The following is a 22,541-nucleotide window of genomic DNA, read 5'->3' on the forward strand; positions in this document are numbered from 1 at the left end:
ATAATAAATAAATAATTTCATGTTAAAATGAAAAAGGGGGCAGACACATATATCATTGCACTAGCCCAGAGTGAGAAGGAGTAACTGTATCCAGGCCTCAGAGGTCTACAATAGAGCACTAAGGTCTCACTAATGCAAAGGAGCTAGAAACTCTAGGAAAGATCCAAAACGATGGGAATGTGCCTTTAAAGCACCAACTTTTCAAATATTGACTACACTTCCATTTTTATATGCAATTCCTCTGCTTCACTTTTGTAATTTTATAAACTATTTACTACTATGCCATCTTGCATTTGTTACCTTTGATTGGTTTGTTTGCTTTTTAAAATCACAATAAAGATATTAAAAATGGAAGCAGATGTGGGTTCCTCCCGGTTCGGACTGGTTCTATGGAACTGGTAGTAACTTGGTGGTCTGGATCATGCCCTCAAACTGGCTCTCTCAGCGGCACCATAGGCACTGTCATTTTGTTTTTTGGGTTTTAAGCATTGCACATGTGTGTGCATCCATGCTGCGCAACTGGAAGAGAACTGGTAGTGAAGAAAATCAGAACCCACCCTGAGTAGAAGGCATGTTTTACTGGACTACTTGCAATGGAATTCACAGTGTGTTGAAAGAAAAATCTGGTCTGGTTCCAAACTGGTAGAAAGAGGCTGGAAATAAAATGGAGGCTGACTGCAAGAAAAGGTCTCTGTTTATTTGATTTCCAGAAACTTCAGTGACGGCAGCATGTTTCTGGGGTGATTGATAAAGTGGGGTTGGCATAGGTGGGCATTCTTTGGGGCTTTGAGATTGAGATGCCTGTTCCTGTGTAATAATGTGTCCTTTAATACAACATGGAGTTTCCTGTGCTCCGTGGAAAATTCCAATACCCACACTGCTTGGGGAACCTGATTCGGACAGAATCAGGTTGGAACCACCATCAGGTTTCCAAGGAGCTGACAAAGAGCTCCTGAGCAGCGGTGCTGGGAAACAACAGGTGATACAAGGTGTGGTGGCCACAACTGGCAGGATTGTTACTTTTAAAGATTGGATGTCACCTGGAAAGAAGATTGAAGACTAAGTGTTGGAGAGAAGAACTGAAACTAAAGTTGGTGTGTTACATTGCTGAAATGAAAAAGGGAGGAACAAAAAGATAAAAAGGAGGCTAAGCAGCTATTCAGCGTATAGAACATTAATAGAAGATTACTGAGGAAATATTTTAAAGGAGTGATAACTAAAGCCCAATTCAGAGAATTTACTGAAGTTTTCTTAAATGGTTGGATTTTATCTGTTTGGAATTCACTGAAAGTATATCTAAAGTATATTTACTTTAGATATAGTATGCAGAACACTCCACAGTCTGCACTGGCTGCCAATTGGTTTCCGGACTCAATTCAAAGTGTTGGTTATAACCTATAAAGCCCTACATGGCATCGGATCAGATTACTTGCCTACTGCTACATGAATCTCAGCAACCAGTTAGGTCCCACAGAGTCAGCCTTCTCTGGGTCCTGTCAACTAGACAATGTTGTTTGGCAGGACCTAGGGGAAGAGCCTTCTTGGTGGGGGCTCCAGCCCTCTGGAATCAGCTCCCCCCGGAGATCCATATTGCCCCCACTCTCCTCACCTTTCATAAGAGTCTTAAGACTCATTTATATTGTCAGGCTTGGGCCGATTAGATCTTAGCCCCTGGTCAACGAATGGTTGTATGATTGCTGTATGAATGACTGGAATTGATTTATAATACAATTAGGGATTTTAGCTAACCTCGTAGTTTTAATTTAATTGGATTAATTTTATTGTAATTTACTGTAATTTATTGTAAGTTACTGTGAGCCGCCCCGAGGGGCAGCATAGAAATCCAATAACTAAATACTAACTAACTAACTAACTAACTAACTAACTAACTAACTAACTAAATAAATAAATAAATAAATAAATAAATAAATAAATATTTAAAGTATATTGCTGAATGAGAAAGCTGGAACTGTCATATTAACAAAGGGGGACACCTACTGGCTGGAATTGTTATAACTGTGAAAGACTTTTGAGACTATCTGAACAGCTGCTGACCTTCAATTGAGAATTGAACTTACTCAAGAATTGTTTTGGAAGTGATTGAGAAAATACAAAATAGTAGATAACTTGTTTCTGCTTTTAAAGAAAAAAATGTCTCCATCTATTGGGACTGAAATCAACCTAGGATGAATTTGGAAGGATTAAAGTCTTAAAATAGTTGTTACACTTAAAGGAAGATGTGAATAATTATAATAGGCTGTAAAATAGAAATCTGTTGACAGCTGGACTGATTGAAAAAAATTGTGATGCAATTTTAACAATATGGAGGCAGGGGACTTTAAAGACTTTGTAGACTGGTGTAAGGATTTACAAAGATGTTTTTTTGGAGTTTGCAGATGGGGTGAAAAAAGAAATAGAAAATGTATTAAAAGACAATAAAAATTTTGGAAATACAACAAGGAATGAAAGTGCATGAACATGGAACAAGAGACCAGCAGAGAAGAGAAAGAAGCAGAAGAAGCAGTCCGTGTGGAGATTTACAGTGAGTTTTATAGTGAGACAAAAGAAGATATTAGAAATGACAGATTAATGTTTTTATTGAAATGCATGACAATTATGGTGATTACACTGAGCTTAACAGTGAAGAGAAGAGAAGAGGGCAAGGATATAAACATTGGATAACACAATCTAAAATTGGAGGGGGAAATAGGGAGAAGGGATTAAAAAGAGCCGAAAGAAAAGTGATATTAATAATAGCTAGAAAGAGAAGAAAAGGAGATAGGGAAAGAAGCAGGGTGTATAAAAGAAGATGAAACAAAAGAAGAAAAAGAAAATGAGAGAGAGGGGAAGAAGTTGATACAAGGTTATAAGGAAAAAAAGAAGGGGAAGTTAAGGCTAAGAGGATGGAACTTTAAAGAAAATGGTTGATTGCTTTTTGACTATTTGACCATTATTTGACTAGTATAGAATGACTTTTTTAAAACATATAATGGAATATTCTATGGATATACAGTATTGGGTCTTTATAATTAATATTCTTGATTTGATCAATTAAATTAAAATTGTTAAATACATATTGGAATTTCTAGAGGGAAAATATTACAATCAGTAATGGATGAAATGATTGAATTTTTTGAAAATTTAGGATTTTGAATGATTAATAGATGATGATGAAAATTAATACTAACATTAATTTTATTTAAGAATTAAACTTAACATAAATATTTAAAAGTAATTAATTATATAATGAAGCAATAATTTTGGGAAAATATAATTATACTATAGATTGGTATAAATTGGATATGTGGAAATGAATTTAAAATGATATATAATGAATAATGAATCTGTTTAAGTTCTGAAATTTGAAGAATATTTGCCTTCTCTTGTAAAAGATATTAGTTACAGTACATAAAAGATATAAAAAATTCAATATGAATTAATATTTCATTTTTGAAAATAAGTCATTGTGGAATTTTTAGGGGCATTTAATTATGAGAAGATAGGGATTTAGAAAAATGAAGAATATGTAAGGAAGTAAGGAAATGAATGAAGCACAATTATTTTGATTTACTAAGGAAGTGAGAACAATTAGCAGAGGAAGTAAACAATAGCATTAAAATTTAATTCGAGAATGAAACAATCTATCTAAACTGGGTGATGAAATTAGATAAATGAGGTAGCATGAGATTAATGACATATACCAAGAGTAATAGATACAAAATTAAGTAGTATTAATGGTAGATGATACATGTTTACTAAGTTGTATTGATGAATATTATGTATGTTTTTTTATAGTGGGGAGAAAGTAATAAGAAAAAAATATTTGTAATTAGAATTATCCACTCAGGGAAGGATTTAGAGGGTGTAAGAGGAAGTCAGAGAGAAAGGAGAGAAAGTAGAATGGAAGGTAGAGAAGGAGGAAGATAAAGAGGAGTTGGTAGTAGGAAAGGGGAGAGAAAGTGTAAGAAAGTAGGTACTAGAGATGGAATAGTCAGTTAGAAAGAGGAGAGTGGAGAGGGGGAAGATTGAGATGTATTGAATAATAAAATTAAAATTGAAATGTAACTTATGTTATTGTGCTATTGCTTTTAAGTGACAATATATGTATATTGACTTCTATTGAAGGTATATATTGTGTATGTTATGTATACTTTAATAGGTGTTCTAGGTGTTTTTCTGAGCTAATTTTATTAGCTATGGCTTGTCTAATTGTGCTGCTGCTTATTTGGAGTGTATTGTTTATGAATAGATTGGCCCACTCTCTCTAAATTGATTCAAAAATCTACATTCCAAATGACCAGCCTCTTCAGGTTTCTGTTTGGGGCTGATTTCTGCCTTTGTTTAAAAGTTTCTCAATTTCTTCTTTGGGGAAAATATTCTATCATGCCTCTTTTAATGTTCCCCAAAACATTTCATTCTCTGGGAGGAATCTTCTCACAGGTGCAACAGACTAATCAGCTGCTGTAATTTACCTTATTTCATCTCATATATGACAAAAATTGAAGTAATTCTATGACCCAGTAGTGCAATCTAAACATTTTCCCTATTGATTCTGTGGGAGTGGCTTGTTGGGTGGGCATGGCTGGAGGCCAGGCAGGTATGGTGGTTATGTGACAGGATGGGTGTGGCCAACTTGTAAAATGTGGTGAAACTCACTTAACAACGCTTTTGTTTAACAAATAAAATTTTGGGCTCAATTGTGGTCATAGGTTTTGTTTGTTTGTTTGTTTGTTTCTTTCTTTCTTTCTCTCTCTTTCTTCTCCTTCTCTTCCTTCCTTGCCACTGTCCATTTTAAGTCTCCATTACCATCACTCATGCTGCAGTGTCTTTGCAGTTAACAATAAATCAGCATCCCTCAAAACTAACCCTTTTCATGGCTGACCATAGTGCTATCACATAACTGCAGGGATAGTATGACAGCCACAACCATGAGGATGCAGCATAAGTACCCCTTGCACAGTGTTGGAGATTTTTTGTATTTTTAAATTTTAAAAAAATAAATTTTATTGAATTTTATAATAATAAACAAACACACACAACACAAAACAGTGTGCAGTGATATGTGCTCCCGCCACCCAACATCAATCATTCAATCCCTCCACCAAATTAGGGTGTACAGTGTTGTTAACGTCAAAACAGTTGCTGAATGAATGGATGCTTAAAGGCAGTGATGGCGAACCTTTTTTTCCATGGGTGCCAAAAGAGCGTACATGCACGATATCGAGCATGTGCAAGTGCCCACACCCATTTCAATGCCTGGGGAGGGCAAAATCCCTCACCCCCCAGAGGCCTTCTGGAGGCCAGAAATGTCCTGTTTCCCAACTTCGGGTGGGCCCAGTAGGCTTATGTTTCTCCCTCTGTAGGCTCCAAATGCTTCTCTAGAGCTGGGGGAGGGTAAAAACGCCCTCCCCCATCCTCCTAGAGGCTCTCTGGGAGACAAAAACGTCTCCCAGAGCCTCTGTGCAATTCAAAAATCAGCTGGCTGGCACACACATGCACGTTGGAGCTGAGCTAGGGCAACGACTTGAGTGCCAGCAGATATGATTCTATGTGTCACCTGTGGCACGTGTGCCATAGGTTTGCCACCACTGCTTAAAGGACTCACTGGAGAAGAGCCTAATGCTGGGAACAAGAGAGAAGGGGTTTACAGAGAATGAGTCACTGAATCAGTCGGTGTGAGCTTAAATGGATTCCAGAGGATGGTAGAAGGCCTGGAGGAATGTTGTCCATGGGATCGCGATGTGTCAGACACAACTTCATGACTAAGAACAATAGTCTATAGAGCATGATGCGTCATACTAGGTGAAATTTGAAAAGCTCATTGCCAATTCTATTGGCAGTAAGTGCATAAGTGCACCAGAGTGTCTTCCGTCCCCTGTCCTAATGTTTCTCTTTTACTAGTATCAAGTATATAAATATTATTATATCTTTGTATACCACCAATACATACTTGACAAAACAAATAAAAATAAATAAACAAATTATTGATAAGATATGTTCTTGAAATTCTTTTGGAAAATGAACGATTGAACAATATTGCGGGAAGAATTCCCTGTATGTGTAGGCCTAAACACATTTTTTTGGTGTTTTTTCTTTGCATTTTTTTTCAAAGGTAGTGTTCCCCCCCCCTCCCATTTGTATTTCTTTCCAATTGCCCTTTTGCATGTTCAGGTATCTGGTAACTCGAGAGCTGTGCAAATCCAGACCAAGTCTAGATGGCAGCAGAATTAGTTTTCTTTATTTCTTTTTTGCCATCTAGGCCCTGTTTTCAGGCGTGGTCTGCTTCAAAGATTTCAAGAGAGCTTTTTTCTGTGGCTGCTGTTTTTTTCTCTCCATCAACATTTAGTTGGACTTCAACTTCCCAAATTCCTCACTGGATACATCTTGGCCCCACTGAGGTTAAGAAAGATATAACAGAGTTGGAAGGGACCTTGGAGGTCTTCTAGTCCACCCCCCTGCTTAGGCAGAAAACCCTACCTACCCTTCAGACAGATGGTTATCCAACATCTTCTTAAAAACTTCCAGTGTTGGAGCATTCACAACTTCTGGAGGTAATCTGTTCCAATTGTTCTAACTGTTAGGAAATCTCCCCTTAGTTCTAAGTTAGTATGATTAGAGGGTGGGGAAGACCAGTTACTGAAGGCAGGATCATATGGAAATGTACAAAGTTCAACATATAAAGCTCATTCACCTCATTTCTAGCAAATTAAGTCTCCCATATGCATCTTTTATCCAAAGTTGAGACTTATTGAGCTTTTCCATTGATACTAATCATAATCAAGGGTATACATTTTCCACAGGCTTTGATTTAATAGCACAGCCCCATACAGAATGCATAGTGTCAAAGAAGCATTGTGCTCCCAAATGAATACAGATAAGACTGTTGTCTATATCGAGTTGAAGATCATTTATAAAAATCCATAAACTATTTTCCTTGGCTTAAACGATGCACGTTCGTGTTTCAACAGAAATAGCCTTAGGCGTTCCCTGGCAGGAAGGAATGTCGTTTCCGATATAGTTTTTGGCATCTACCGCAGTACTCAATTCCTCGTGGGAGAAACTATCTGGCCAGAAGTTTGTTTGTTGGCTTATTACCAGGCAGAGAAGTGGGTGTGTATGTTCGGAGGGGGATCTCAGAAAGAACGGAAAGAACAGATTCTTCCCATTGTGCAGAGGCATTCGCGTTCCTTCTTATTTAATACATATTTTAAGGCTAACTTTTAGCACTCAGAACAGATTCTTCTGCAGCCACAACCAGTGTTCCCTCTAATTTTTTTGGTGTGTGTGTGGAAAAGTATAGTGTCTGAGCGGCAGTCCCTTTGGGACTGGGCAGCACAGAAATAATAAATAAACAAATAAACAAACAAACAAACAAATAAAAAACCCACCCTGTTTTGCCTCAGAGAATTTCAAAATAAAATACTGTACTGTGTGTCTATAACAGTGAGCTCATAATAGGGCAACTCTATCAATATCAAAATGCCACTTAAATAGTTGAGCTAGTTTCAAACTAGATTTTGATTTTCTTTCTCTCTTCCTTACTCCCATTCTTTTTCTTTTCCTTCCTCTCTTTTTTCTATCTCTTTCTCTCTCTTCCTCTCTCTCTCCTTCCCTCTCACTCTTTCCCTCTCGGCTTCTGGGCAGGTTTGGAAAACTCTGAGTTGATGATGATTTTTAAGTGAGCGATTGCTCACTGCTCAGCTTAGAGGGAACTATGGCCACAACCTCGAATTGCTTTTACCCATCCCCGCCAATTCAGGAAACGACGTAAAGGAGAAAGTGAGCCTGGGAGAAGGTGGACGGGGAAGAGATCGCGGCTATTGCCGTTTGAGACCGACAGGGAGCGCTTTTGTCTCAGCCGCTGGCACCAAGGATCCCGCCTGGGCTCCGCCCCGTTCACTCGGTCGCCGTCTTCGGCTCAGGCGGCTCCCTCCGAAAGCAGCCTCGTTCCGCACTTTGGCTCACCGGACACCCGCGCAAAGGATCGGCGGCGGGCGCGTTCGCGTTGGAGAGGGCATGGCGGCTTCGGAGCGAAGGGCCTTCGCACACCGTATTAACCGGTGAGAGAACGGATGGACGGCCGCATGCGTGCAAGGGCAGCCCCTCGGGAGGGACAAGCAGTGGGGGAGGCGAGACACGAGGGTTCAGTTGTGGCAAGAAGTGTTTTTTTCCGGGCAGCTATAAAACCATTGCCTCCTGAGGCGTAATCACCTCGCCCACAATTCTTCCTCCGGGCTCCCCCCTTATCCCTAGTTCAGATTCGTGGAGTCCATTCCCTTCGAGCTGTCAAGGGCATCCTTGCAAAAAGTCCTATCAAAGTCCACCTCCTGTGTGGACTTTTCTCAAGCCTGCAAGCTGGAAGAAAAAGTATCCAGAGGAAAGGAAGATTACCCCCACCCCCATCATCTAAATATTCAGCGCATCATTTAATCGCTCCTCGGTTCCTTGCTAAAACAAGGGAAAGAGGAAACACATCCTTCACTTATTTCATTGAGCATGATAGGCACTTAATGGCAAAATGAGGCAGATTTTGAGCCAGTGCCCAAAATTTAATGGCTCTTCTAAGTATACTATGGTAGTTCTCTTGTGCTCATCTAAATTGGTCCATCTGCAGCTTGGTTTATTTTAAATTATTTTTGCATTTTCTATAGACTCAACGGCCAATTTTTAAGGGAGTTGTAGTCTATAATTAAGGGTGGAGAAAAATGGAACTGAATATAGAAGAAACCTGTATTTTATTGTCGGTTATGTGCATTGTAATATCCATTTTCAGAGAATGGCTCTTCAATCCTTTCCTATGTAGTACTAGGATAGATATAAAGAAGGGAGTATCTTAACCTGCCTTTACAAATTGTGTGCTGTATGAAGAAGAGGAGGAGAACTTTGAATGAGTACCTCATGATTTTGGCTGTCACAGAGAAATCCCTTGGATTCAGTTGAATTTGTTTTTCTGCAGGATAGGTGTGATGCCATGAAGGAACAGAGTATGTCTCTTTGATATTTCTGTAATACTGTTCACCAATTTCTGACTCTTTATTTTGGTGACAAGAGATTACTCTCTTTAACGTGAGATGTGGATTTGCATAAAACATAGGGTAGTATGCCTTTGAGTCTGAAATCAGTCTGGGCTTTGGTGACTGGAGGGAAAAGTGTACTTACTTTAATCTCTTCTCCTTCCATATGCACATACTTTCAAAGAGAGGAGTATTATCTTCCATAGAGGATTCCTTATTTAATCCTTCTCCAGCCATTAGGATGTGTACGTTGGGCTACTTGATTCAGAGGATTTATGGAGCATTTGGTAAATGATCATTAAAATGCTTTTTTTGAAAAACATATTGGAAAGAGCTGAGTTTGGAAAGAGTTGACATGCAGCTTATTTTTAACTTTATGGACCACATGCATATAGGGATATGTGCTGACAATAGGTAAAGTTTAAAAAGTTGAAATAAGTACTAAAACAGCTGTGAAGTTTTAGGCCAGAATAAACTTCTCTGACATCTGGATTTTATTTATTTGTTATATTTCCATTCTAGCTTTCACTCCGGAGTTCAAGGTAGTGTACATAATGCTCTGTCATCCTGTTTTTTCCACAACAGCCATCAGTGTGGTAGGTTGAGCTGAGACTGACTGGGCTAACTTCAATCACCCAGTGAGTTTTAGAGAATTTTTTCTTTGTACTTCACAGAGCAGGGCTAATATCTTTCTTACAAGCAGTTTTCATGAAAGTGACAATTTAGAAAGCCTTCTATTGCTGTACAAATTTAGGGTAACCTACTTGTCGAGTAGTCAATAATAAGGAACTAGTAATGCATGTTACATCTTTGTAAGTCTCTAATGTTGTATTTATAGTATGTAAAGAAAGAAAACATGAGTTTTTCTTGTTCTGGCCAGGAAGGAACTTAAGCAGTTGTGCTAAGGTTTGGTTTTCTTTTTTGCTTTTTTTGTTTCCTTTTGAACAATCAATGCAAAGTTCAAGCAATTGTCTTTGGAATAAAACATTAACATTATTTATTGTTAGTATTATTGTTCTTAGATGCCGAGAAGGCATTTGACAACTTACATCGGAAATTCATAATTTTACAACTGGGCAAAATGAATTTTGGGGAGAAATTTATAAAAATGATTGAGAAACTATACATTACTCAAACAGCAAGAATTATGATAAATGGGAAGACCACTGACAAAATTAATATTACAAAAGGAGTGAGACAAGGGTGTCCTTTAGCCCCTTTATTATTTATCCTTACCCTTGAAGTTTTATTGAACGAGATTAGAAACCAACAAGAAATAAAGGGATTACAAATCGAAAGCGAAATCTACAAACTCCAGGTGTTTGCAATCGATCTAGTTTTTATTCTAGAACAACCGCTAACATCAGGACCCAAATTATTACAACACAGAAGAATTTGGGAAGGTTGTGGGCCTCAAAATCAAGAGGAACAAAACAAAGGTAATAATGAAAAATACAATGAAGAAGCAAGAAAGGGAATGGGAAGAGGAAATGGCTATACAGCCTACTAAAAAAATTAAATACCTGGGAATCTGGCTAACATCCAACTGCTCAACACTAATGAGGGAAAATTACTGATCCAACAAGTTAAAAAAGATGTAGAAATCTGGAAAAAGCTTCAAATATCATTTATAGGTGGGAACAGCTTCTACAAAAATGAAAATACTCCCCAGATTTGTATTTTTATTCCAGGTGATGCCAATAAAATTGGGGAAGGGTTTTTTAAAGATTTAAATAAGATAATAGTAGATTTCATCTGGCAAGGCAAAAAAACTTGAATAAAATTAAAAGTGTTGCAAGACAGGACAGAACGGGGTGGGTGGGTGGATGGGATTTAGCTTGCTGAACTGGAAGACATACTAACTAGTGTGTTGTACCACTAACCTGGATTAAAGATTGGGTAACACTAAGAAATAAAAGAATTTTGATATTGGAGGGGCGTAACCTTCAGAGAGGATAGCATGTCTTCCTCTGGGGTGGAAAATGTAAGATCCACAAATATTTGCAAAGCCACCTAATTAGAGACTCTTTGATTCAAGTATGCCAAAAGATTTTTTAAAAATCATTAAAGTAAAATACTGACTTGGCTGTCCACTGTGGAAGCCTTAATATATCCAAATTTAATGAATAGTGCTAAAATGAAGACCTATAAAGAACTCTTGAAGGATCAGGGAGAACTGAAAACAAGAGTTAAGAGCACGAGGCATAGAAATAGATTGATGACCAGACCTCCAGGAAGGTACAAAAAATATATAGAACAATACGTGTTTCAAAAAGAAGATAACGAATTAGATAGGATTATGGTTATGATAAAATCATAACAAAATTCTACAATTTTCTGTTGAGGTATAAAATGAAATAATAGAAACAATCTATTGAACTTAAAGAACTAATATTTTTTGTTTATTGCAGAAAAAGATACAGTGGAAATATATATACAATATATAAAGATTATATGTTTCTTAAATATTAAGGAGAAACAAACAAACTAGAAATGAATCAAAAAATGTATAATTTTCCAGAAACTGGAATGTAAATATTATTTTAATGTAAATATTTAATAAAAACTATTTTTAAAAAAGAAACTTTTGTCCTCAACTCTAATGCAGGTGCTTATAATTTACCGGTACTTCATCTGCAATCTTAAGTACAGTACAGTGGTACCTCGAGATACGAGTTTAATTCGTTCCGGACCTGGGCTCTTAAGTCGAGCAGCTCTTATCTCGAACGACTTTTCCCCATAGGAATTAATGTAAATAATTTTAATTGGTTCCAGCCCTCAAAAAACTCACAAAGTTAGTCTAAATTATGCAGAAAGACATGTTTTTAATGAAGAAATGTACATGTACATATAAATGAATAATGAAGTTTCTTTCACTTAACTTGTAAACTTTCTTAAACTTTTAAATTTACATATGTTCAACTTCTCTGCCACCCAATCCTGTAGGACAGAGGTCCCCAACCCTTTTTGCACCAGGGACCGGTTTTAAGCGATCAAGAGAGGAATGGGTGAATGAATGGACGGAGGGTGGGAAGGAAGGAAGGAAAGAGGGAAGGGACAGGAACAGAGGAAGGAAGCAAGGAATCTTATGAAAGGGGAGAGTAAGAGAGGAATGAGTGAAGGGAGGGAGGGAGGGAAGAAGGTGGGAAGGAGAAAGAAAAGAAGAAATAGAGGAAGGGGAGGTAAAAGAGAGAAAGAAAAAGAGCAAGAAAGCAAGCAAGCAAGCAAGCAAGCAAGCAAGCAAGCAAGAAAGAAAGAAAGAAAGAAAGAAAGAAAGAAAGAAAGAAAGGGGGAAGGGACAGGAACAGAGGAAGGAAGCAAGGAAACTTATGAAAGGGGAGAGTAAGAGAGGAATGAGTGAAGGGAGGGAGGGAGGGAAGAAGGTGGGAAGGAGAAAGAAAAGAAGAAATAGAGGAAGGGAAGGTAAAAGAGAGAAAGAAAAAGAGCAAGAAAGAAAGCTGCAAGCACCCCCCCGAGCCCCCCAGGCCGGCTGCAACCTTTTAAAACACGCGCGCCGCTTCGCAGCTGTCTCCTGAAGCCGAACGCGGAAGTTAGCGTTTGGCTTCAGGAGACAGCTCCTTGGCGCTTGTATCTCGAATTTGGGCTTGTAAGTAGAACAAAAATATCTCTCCCCTCCCAGCTCTTATCTCGAGTTGCTCTTAAGTAGAGCAGCTCTTATGTCGGGGTGCCACTGTATTGGAAACCATGCTTAATGTTGGAGAGGTCTCTGAATTTAATGTGAAAATAATTATTTTGGCTTTGTGAATTAAAAAAAAAATCTGAAAATGTTAGGTTTCAGAAAAATTGTATTTTGAAAAACTGTAGGATATAGATGTAAGTGATAGATTGTTTAGGGAAACATATATCCACAAAACAATTCAAAAAACAGTGTTAAGTGTGACTGGTAATAGTAATGGACTGTTTAGACACAGAAACCAGTACAAAATATATATTTTATACAACAACAAGGTAATCTATTTACATTTCTAATCACAATCTCAATATCCAATACAAACCAGTTAACTTCCACACACAGCTCTAGACATAAAGTAACTATCAGTAAAAAAAACCTCCCCCCAAACAGGAACTCCTATGGCTCCCTCTTATGGCCAACTATGATCCATCTCCATCTCTTAAAGGTACAGTATATCATATAAACATACATTCATAGCTTATATGTATTGTTACCCAATATAATTACATACAGGGTACTGACAGTAAGTATTGATTTTAAGAAGAGTTTAATATTTGATGTTCTAAGTAAATTACAAGTTTTAGGATGTTCTTTTAAAAAAATGATTTCCATGTCTAATGCTTTGCTTTTAATGTTTCTGGAGCACTGTTTCCATTAATAAGAAAAGGTAAAGATTTCTCTGTCTGTCATGTCCGGCTCTAGGGCATGGTCCTTATCTCTATTTCTTGGCCAAGGGAGCCGGCAGTGTCCAAAGACAATTTTTGTGATCATGTGGCCAGCATGGCTATACACCAAAGGCACACACAGCACTGTTACCTTCCCAGCAAAGTGGTACCTATTAATCTACTTGCATTTGCATGCTTTTGAATTGCTAGGTGGGCAGGAATTGGCGCAAGTAATGGGAGCTCACCTTGTTGCATTGAGCTTTGGATGTCAGCCCTCCAGCTGACAAGCTCAACATCTTTAACTGCTGAGCCATTGCACCCCTTTTGTCTTCATTCATGCAAAAGCTATAAAATACCTGCTAGGTACAATTTCCTTATTCATAATGGGAAATGTTTCTACTAGTGTCTTTTCTGCTTAGACTTCTATTTTGTTTATTGTTAATGAGGAGTCTTCCATGTGTGTGAAATGAGAAAAGATAGATTTTTTTTCTTTTTAAATAAGGATACATATGACTTAAATATCAAAGAGAGATAAGCCATAGCTCTTAAGTTAGATAAACCATAGTCTGTGGCCAGCCAAACTTACAAACTTTAGTGGTGCACAAAATATTTCAAATGATCCAGTTTTCCATTCTAGAATATTGAACCCTATTCTTGTGCCCAGAAGCCAGGAGTTACTGGAGAAAAATCCAGAGATGGTTAATAGAAATTATATCATAAAAGATAGATCTTAAACTGGAAATGTTTCTTCTAGGTATTATAGATGGAGAAATAAATAAAAAAAATCAATACCTGGTTATACATATATTAACAGCTGCATGGATTACTTATGTCCAAATGTGGAGAAAAACGGTTCCTTCTAATGATTGTAAAAAAGATTTTAGAATGCACCAAAATGAATAGGCTAGCGATGCATATAAAAGATAAGGAGGAAACTGACTTTTACAAAATCTGGGATAAACTATATCAGGGGTCCCCAAACTTTTTACACAGGGGGCCAGTTCACTGTCCCTTAGACTGTTGGAGGGCTGGACTATAAAAAAACCCCTGCAGTTTTCTTAATGCCGCCGCCTTGAGGGAGGAGGAGGAGGTGAAGTGGAGCAAGTCCCCAACTCCTTGCCAAGTTTTCTCTTTCTCTCTCTCTCTTCCTTCCTCTCCTTTTCTCTCTCTCTCTCTTTCTCTCTCTCACTCTCACTTTCTTTCTCTCTCACTCACTTTCTTTGTATCTCTCCCTCTTCCTTTCTCTCTCCCTCTCTATTGTTCTTTCTTTCTCTCTCTCTCTCTGTCCCTCTCTTTCTCTCTCTTTCTTTTTCTCTCTCTCTTGATTTCTTCCTCTCTCTCACTCTCTCACTCTATCTCTCCCTCTCCCTCTCTCCCTCTCTATCTCTCCCTTTCTCTCTCTCTCTGTCCCCCTCTCTTGCTTTCTCTCTCACTCTCACTCTTTCTCTTGTTTTCTTTCTTTCTCGCTCTCACTATCTCTTTCTTTCTCTCTTTTTCTTTCTTTCTCGCTGTCCCTCTCTCACTCTTTCTCTCTCTTGCTTTCTTTCTCTTTCTTGTTCTCTCTCTTGCTATCTCTATTTCTCTCTCCCCCTCTCTTGCTCTCTCTTTTTCTCACATTCTCTCTCCTTCTTTCTTTCTATCTCGCTCTCTGTCTGTTGATCTCTCTCTCTCACACACACTCTCTTGTTCTCTCTTTCTCTCTTCCTTACTTCTCTGCGGAGGCTGGGGGGGCGGGGAGGCTCGGCACCGGCAAATCTGCAATGGGCAGGGGCAGCCACATCTCCCTTCTCCCACTGCCTATGTCTACCGCCGGCGCCTCCCACCAAGTCGGCAGCCGGCGCCACAGGTTTCTCGGGCGGGAGCTGCCACTTCCCTCCGGGCAGCCCAGCCAGGAGGCCGTAGAAAGTGCAATAATCTCAGCACTTTTTACGGTCGCCTGGCTGGGCTTCCCGGAGGGAGTGGCAGCACCTACCCGAGGAACCTGCAGTGATGGCTGCCGGCGGTAAGGAAAGGGAGCCGTGGCCACCCCCGCCTGCCGCGGATGGGCGGGTGCCGAGCCTCTCGTTTGTGGCCTCTCCGCCCCCATCCCCCTGCCAGCTCACAAGTGCATGGGGAGTGCGCGTGCACGCGCAACGTTCAGAATAAAAAAAACCTTCGCCATTCAAAAAAAGAAAAACTTTAGCCGACATCGCACCTTCATCACTCCCCACCCCCAACTCCAACGCCCGGCTCCACGTAAAATCTTGTGTGCTGCTGCGGGCCGGATAAATGACCTTAGTGGGCCACATGTGTCCCGCAGGCCCTAGTTTGGGGACCGCTGAACTATATGAATGATTAAATTATAAAAATCCAAAAAAGAAAGTTGTGTTATAGATGTAAAAGAAAAGAATAAGGTTATTAAAGGAAATAGAGATAAGAAATTTTATTTATTTATTTATTTGTTTGGATTTCTGTAGAATTGGTTTGGAAATGTAGAATTGATGTAGAATTAAGGATGTAGAATTAAGAAACATAAGAGGAGAATATTAAAGACATAAAGAAATATAAAGATACAACTGTCTGCGTAGCCAATAATTAATGGTAAATTGTGTAATGTGTTGAGTTATGAGGTTAGTTGAGTTTGTTTCATTTTTGTATGAGTTTGTAAGTGCTTTGTTTTTTTGTTTTTGTTTATGTATCTTTGTACATACATGTTTGTTTTGTTGGTTTTCTATATTTTTTACTTGTACAGTAATACCTCGTCTTACGAACTTAATTGGTTCCGGGAGGAGGTTCGTAAGGTGAAAAGTTCATAAGATGAAACAATGTTTCCCATAGGAATCAATGGAAAAGCCAATAATGCGTGCAAGCCCATTAGGAAAATCCAAAACATTAAGACTTTTAAAAAAAAACGGGGGGGGGGGGAGACAGACTAAGCTGAGGTGAACGGAGTGGGGGGAGGGACAGCGAGAGGTGGCAAGAGGTGGCAGTCCCAACGAAGCAAGGCGAAAAGAGCCTCTCTTGAGCTCCATGGGTCTTTCCCTCCTGTTTTTGCCCACCCCATTCTGCTCATTTTCCCCACACCTTTCTCCTCTTGAGCTCCATGAGTCCCTCCCGTTTTTGCCCACCCTGTCCTGCTCATTTCCCCCATACCTTTCTCCTCTTGAGCTCCATGGGTCCCTCCCATTTTTGCCCACCCTGTCCTGCTCATTTTCCCCACACCTTTCTCCTCTCTTGAGCTCCATGGGTCCCTCCCGTTTTTGCCCACCCTGTCCTGCTCATTTTCCTCACACCTTTCTCCTCTCTTGAGCTCCATGGGTCCCTCCCGTTTTTGCCCACCCCATTCTGCTCATTTCTCCCATACCTTTCTCCTCTCTTGAGCTCCATGAGTCTTTTCCCCATGCAGTTTGGAAGTGGGGAGTTTGTCGCTGGGATTCAAAGAATCGCTGGCAAAAATGAAGGGAATCGAGGAGCCTCAGGGAAATCCCGGCAGCTGCTCGGGTTCGTAAGGTGAAAATAGTTCGGAATAAGAGGCAAAAAAACTCTTAAACACTGGGTTCGTATCATGAAAAGTTCGTATGAAGAGGGGTTCGTAAGACGAGGTATCACTGTATATGATACTGTATATGTTAACTTTTTAAGACTAATAAAAATTATTTTTTTAAAAAAGAAACCCTATTCTTTATTTTTGCCTGGATTTTGGTTTTTAATTTTTTAAAAATTTGTTTACAATTTAAAGTACAAAAAATAGAAAAAGAGTAGGGAAAATAGGGATGGGGAAAGGAAGAGTACAGGAGAAAAAAGAAAAAGAAAGAAAAGGCGTTGACTTCCAACCCCCTTTCATACAGTAAAATAATATATCTGTGTTGCTCCATAAATAAGACACTGTCTTATATTTTTTTTGAGCCCTGAAATAAGGGCTTATTGCCGTGCACTCAAAAGCCCAACTGGGATTATTATCAGGGGATCTCTTGTTTTGGGGCAAACATTAGACCTTAATTTTTTACTTTTACATTGTAGTATAAACTAGATAATTTTATATCAACAAATCTGTCTAATCAGTAAAAACCATTTTTTCCACCTCAAGCACAAAGTTCAAAAGTGGTTTCCAAGTAGAAACAAAAGTAATTATGTTTTTTTTCTTTTACCAAAGCAGTCAATTAGCCATCTTTCTAACCCCATCAGCTTTTGCAACCATTCAAAATTGGGGATTGAAGTGTCCTTCCCATATTTGTGCATAAAGTAATTTGCTGCTATCAACATTCTTTCTTTCATCCTTTTGCATCTTGTATTTGGTTTTGGATAATTTCTGGGGGAGTGTGGCTGTAGGTTTGTAGGCTATTGCTATTCCTAGGGATTGGAGAATTCTAGCTGTCATTTCTGACACCCCTTTTATGTATGGTACATGTTCTGCTAGCGTGTCTCAACCGCCCGTAATTACAGGGTAATTAGTCCAAGAAGACACACATCACACGATAAAAGGAAAACCCAAAAGTTTTTATAAAAAGAAAAACAGAAACAGCTCCCTTTTTAAATGTCAAAGGGATTTTCTGGTACATACAAGGCACAGGTTAAATGCAGTCCAATTGCTCACCCAATAACTGGGAAATTGAGTCCAATTCTAAAGTCTGGAGAGTCCACACAAACAATCCTGAACAGCAAAAACCACGATCTTGACAAAACAATGAATCAGATAAACTGCCATGAGGCTAAAACACCAGGCTGCACTTTTAACTGTAGCACTAATTACAGCAGCCCCACCCAACCACAGGTGGCCTCATTTTCTCTTGTAATAATCCTTCAGTTGTTGTCTCCTATGCATCATTCTACGCATGCGTGGATGTGTCATTAATTATTGTTCAGAATCCAGGGATGATATGGATGACTGATCTCCTCCTGGGCTGTCTGCCAAATTTCCCTCTTCCCTGTCACTCACGCTTCCTTGGTCAGAGGAGACTTCGTCGGCAGATTCTACTGGGAGCAAAACAGGCCTGTGGCATGTGGAGGTCTCCCCCACATCCACCTCTACATTCCTTGGGGCAGGAGCTGGGCCAGAGCTAACCACAACAGGTAGAATTAGTTTTTCTGCAGTGCTTGGCTATGTAATTTGTTGTGGTTTAGGTGCTGTGTGTTGGGATATAAAGTTTTTTGGCTAGCAATTATGGAGAAAGACATCAAGCAACTGTTTCTTTTCCATTTTTCTTAGTGTTGTGGTGCTGCACAGTGTCCTGGTCCTTCTGAAAAAGGTCTGGACACAACTTCTTTTGTGTGTGAAGGGTTAGTTGATTGATTGATTGATTGATTTGATTTGATTTGTATGCTGCCCCTCTCCATAGACTCGGGGCGGCTCACAACAACAATAAAACAATTCATGACCAATTTAATAATTTAAAAACATTAAAACCCCATTATTAAAGCAGACATACACACAAAAATACCATACATAAATTGTATAGGCCCAGGGGAGATGTCTCAATTCCCCCATGCCTGACAGCAAAGGTGGGTTTTAAGGAGTTTACGAAAGGCAAGGAGGGTGGAGGCAGTTCTAATCTCTGGGGGGAGCTGGTTCCAGAGAGTCGGGGCCGCCACAGAGACGGCTCTTCCCCTGGGACCCGCCAAACGACATTGTTTAGTCAATGGGACCCGGAGATGGCCAACTCTGTGGGACCTAATCGGTCGCTGGGATTCGTGAGGCAGAAGGCAGTCCCTGAGATATTCTGGTCCGATGCCATGAAGGGCTTTATAGGTCATAACCAACACTTTGAATTGTGACCGGAAATTGATCGGCAACCAATGCAGACTGCGGAGTGTTGGTGTAACATGGGCATACCTTGGAAATCCCATGATTGCTCTCACAGCTACATTCTGCATGATCTGAAGTTTCCAAACACTCTTCAAAGGTAGCCCCATGTAGAGAGTATTACAGTAATCGAATCTCGAGGTGATGAGGGCATGAGTGACTGTGAGCAGTGAGTCCCGGTCCAGATAGGGCCGCAACTGGTGCCCCAGGTGAACCTGGGCAAACGTCCCCCTCGCCACAGCTGAAAGATGGTTCTCTAATGTGAGCTGTGGATCAAGGAGGATGCCCAAGTTGCGCACCCTCTCTGTGGAGGTCAATAGTTCCTCCCCAGGGTTATGGACGGACAGATGGAATTGTCCTTGGGAGGCAGAACCCACAGCCTCTCTATCTTATCCAGGTTGAGTTTGAGTCTGTTGACACCCATCCAGACCCCAACAGCCTCCAGGCACTGGCACATCACTTCCACTGCTTCAACTGGACATGGGGTGGTGATGTACAACTGGGTATCATCTGCGTACTGATGATACCTCATCCCATGCCTCTGGATGATCTCACCCAGCGGTTTCATGTAGATATTGAATAGCAGGGGGGAGAGGACTGACCCCTGAGGCACCCCACAAGGGAGTAATCTTGAAGTCGACCTCTGGCCCCCCACTAACACCGAATGCGACCGACCAGAGAGGTAGGAAGAGAACCACTGAAGAACAGTGCCTCTCACTCCCAACCCCTCCAGCCGGTGCAGAAGGATATCATAGTCGATGGTATCAAAAGCCGCTGAGAGGCCAAGGAGCACCAGGACAGAGGATAAACCCCTGTCCCGGGCCCGCCAGAGATCATCCATCAACGCGACCAAAGCAGTCTCCGTGCTGTAGGCGGGCCTGAATCCTGACTGTTGAGGGCCTAGATAATCGGCTTCTTCCAAGGACCGTTGGAGTTGGAGTTTCACCACCTTCTCAACAACCTTCCCCATAAAGGGAAGGTTGGAGACTGGCCGATAGTTGTTAAGAATGCCTGGACCCTCTCCCCAGAGAAGTGTTGATAATCTCCTGGACCCAGCTCCGTGTCACCTCCCTGCTGGCGGAGACCAGCCAGGAGGGACACAGATCCAGTAAGCAGGTGGCGGAACTCACAGCTCCAATTGCCTTGTCCACTTCATCAGGTGTCACCAGATCAAACTCTTCCCAGACAGGTGGACAAGTACGGGCCCCAGTCACCTCGACTGACTCGTTGTCAGTTGACTCTGTTATCCAATTGGAGTCGAGGTCCACCCAGATCCGAGCGATTTTATTAGCGAAAAACATGTTAAAATCCTCGGCACTACTCTGCAAGGGCTCCCCAACTCCCCCCTGGTTAAGAAGGGAGCGGGTCACCCTAAACAGAGCAGCCGGGCGGGATTCCGCTGATGCAATCAAGGCGGCATGATACGCGCATCTTGCCGCCTTGAGCGCCACTTTGTAAGTCTTAATAAAAGCTCTTACAAGTGTTCGATCGGATTCAGACTTAGTCTTCCTCCATCGCTTCTCTAGACGTCTCTTCTGGTGTTTCAACTCCTGGAGCTCCTCATTGAACCATGGAGCTCTACGGGGTCTAGTGCCGCGGAGAGGTCGCAACGGCGCAATCCGGTCAAGATCCCCTATTGCAACCTTGTTCCAGGCCTCAGCAAGAGACTCCGCCGAACTGTGGATGAGTGCCTCTGGAATAACCCCAAGTGCCCTCTGAAAGCCCTCTGGGTCCATCAGGCGCCTGGGGCGGAACTGCCTAATCGGTTCCGTCTCCCTGCAGGGAAGGATTGCTTGCTTGCAAAGCTGATGATCTGGTCTGTGTGCACGGGTTTGCATTAGATGTGGGTTTCCAATTCTCCGTTTTCTAATTTCTTTATGTCGATGTTGAGGAATGGGAGTCTATTGCCTCTTTGTGTGTGAATTTGATCCCAGGGAATAGGTTATTGAGAAGGTGTGTTTTTTCAAGTTGGGAGTGTTTGATGTTGATGTGTTTGGTGTTCAGAAATTTGGTTGGATAGTGGGTAGAACTATGAATTCAAGTCTTTGCATGACCGTTTCTGCTATTAGGTCTAATATGGGCAATCCGATTGGGGTATCTTGTATTTGCTTACAGATTTTCCACTTGAACTTGTATATATTGAGGCATATATTGAGGAGTTTCGTGATGGTTTCTGTGGACATGGAGTATTTTGTGGTGGCATCATCTTTGTGGGTGTGGTGTTTAGTTTAGCCAGGTCGATGTCAATAGAGGAGAAGAGAGCTGTGACATCTGAAGCCCTTAAAAACAGAAGAATACTGACACTGACTTCCCCTAAACTCCACTGAAGATGTTACCTAGCCTAGTAACAAAACGTTTGGAAACCAACCCACAAGCTTGGAGAACCAACCTTCATCTACACCTGAGCTACAAATATTTGCCCTATTGCAAAATGGATTTACTACCGTATTTTTCGGCGTGTAAGACGCACCGGTGTATAAGAGGCACCTAGATTTTAGAGGAGGAAAACAAGGAAAAAAGTTTATTTATTTATTTATTTATTTATTTATTTATTTATTTATTTATTTATTTATTTATTTATTTATTTATTTATTTATTTATTTATTATTTAGATTTGTATGCCGCCCCCCTCCGTAGACTCGGGGCGGCATATGAACCAAATGGTGCAATATTATATTGTTTAATAAAATACCAGCGTAGCAGAATACTTTTTACAACCATGTATACTGTTTAAAACCATGTACACTTTTTACAAACTTCAAACTTGACAGCTTCAAGACTTGTGGACTTCAACTCCTAGAATTTCTCCACCAGTCATGCTAGCTCCGAAATGTGAGTTGAAGTCCATAAGCCTTAAACTTGCCAGGTTTGAAGACCCTTGCACTCCTAATCCCTAACTCAGGTGTCTTCAAACTTGACAGCTTCAAGACTTGTGGACTTCGACTCCAAGAATTCCTCCTTCAGTCACAAGCCTTAAACTTGCCAGATTGCCCCCAACTCTTCAAACTTGGAAGTTGGTCTTCAAACCTGTCAAGCAGCTTGCTTCAGGCAGGGGAAGCGGTGGGGACTCCTCAGATGCAAGCTTCTTCCCGCAGCGGCCAGCAGCAGTGGTAGTTAGTGGCGGTGGCAGCAGCTTTTCTGAGTGGTCAGCAGCGGCAGTAGCGGCTTTCCTGCTTTGCAAGCTGGTGGTGGTGGCTTGCAAGCATGGGGAGGGCAATCAAGATGGCTTTCATTGCAAGTGCTAGGCTGCTCTCTTCGGCGGCTGGGAGGGGGAAGGAAATGTGGGCGCTCTTGATCTCTCCATGCGAGACAAACCTATCAAGGGAGAGAGGTGCCCATGCGACGGAGGACAGAAGCTAGGCTTTCCCCCATGCCATGAAACTTGGCAC

At 40.7% G+C, this 22,541-nt stretch overlaps 1 protein-coding gene across 15 annotated transcripts in view; it reads left to right on the plus strand.

Annotated features, from left to right (window-relative positions):
• The first annotated feature begins 7,913 nt into the window (after positions 1-7,913).
• DOCK6 (dedicator of cytokinesis 6) overlaps positions 7,914-22,541 on the plus strand; it is a 280,141-nt gene continuing 265,513 nt past the window's right edge. For 14 of the 15 annotated variants that reach the window (XR_011558174.1, XR_011558175.1, XM_070741668.1 and 11 more), the window contains exon 1: positions 7,914-8,060. Coding sequence is in view for 12 of the 15 variants with exons in the window: in XM_070741668.1 (XP_070597769.1) it covers positions 8,017-8,060 (44 nt within the window). In the remaining 3 variants the exon portion in view is untranslated. Of the gene's footprint in view, positions 8,061-13,523; positions 13,540-22,541 lie in introns of those variants that run through there. The other variant, XM_070741677.1, reaches the window with a different exon arrangement.

This window comes from Erythrolamprus reginae, chromosome 2, assembly GCF_031021105.1.
Source record: "Erythrolamprus reginae isolate rEryReg1 chromosome 2, rEryReg1.hap1, whole genome shotgun sequence".
NCBI classification, from domain to species: Eukaryota; Metazoa; Chordata; class Lepidosauria; order Squamata; family Dipsadidae; genus Erythrolamprus; species Erythrolamprus reginae.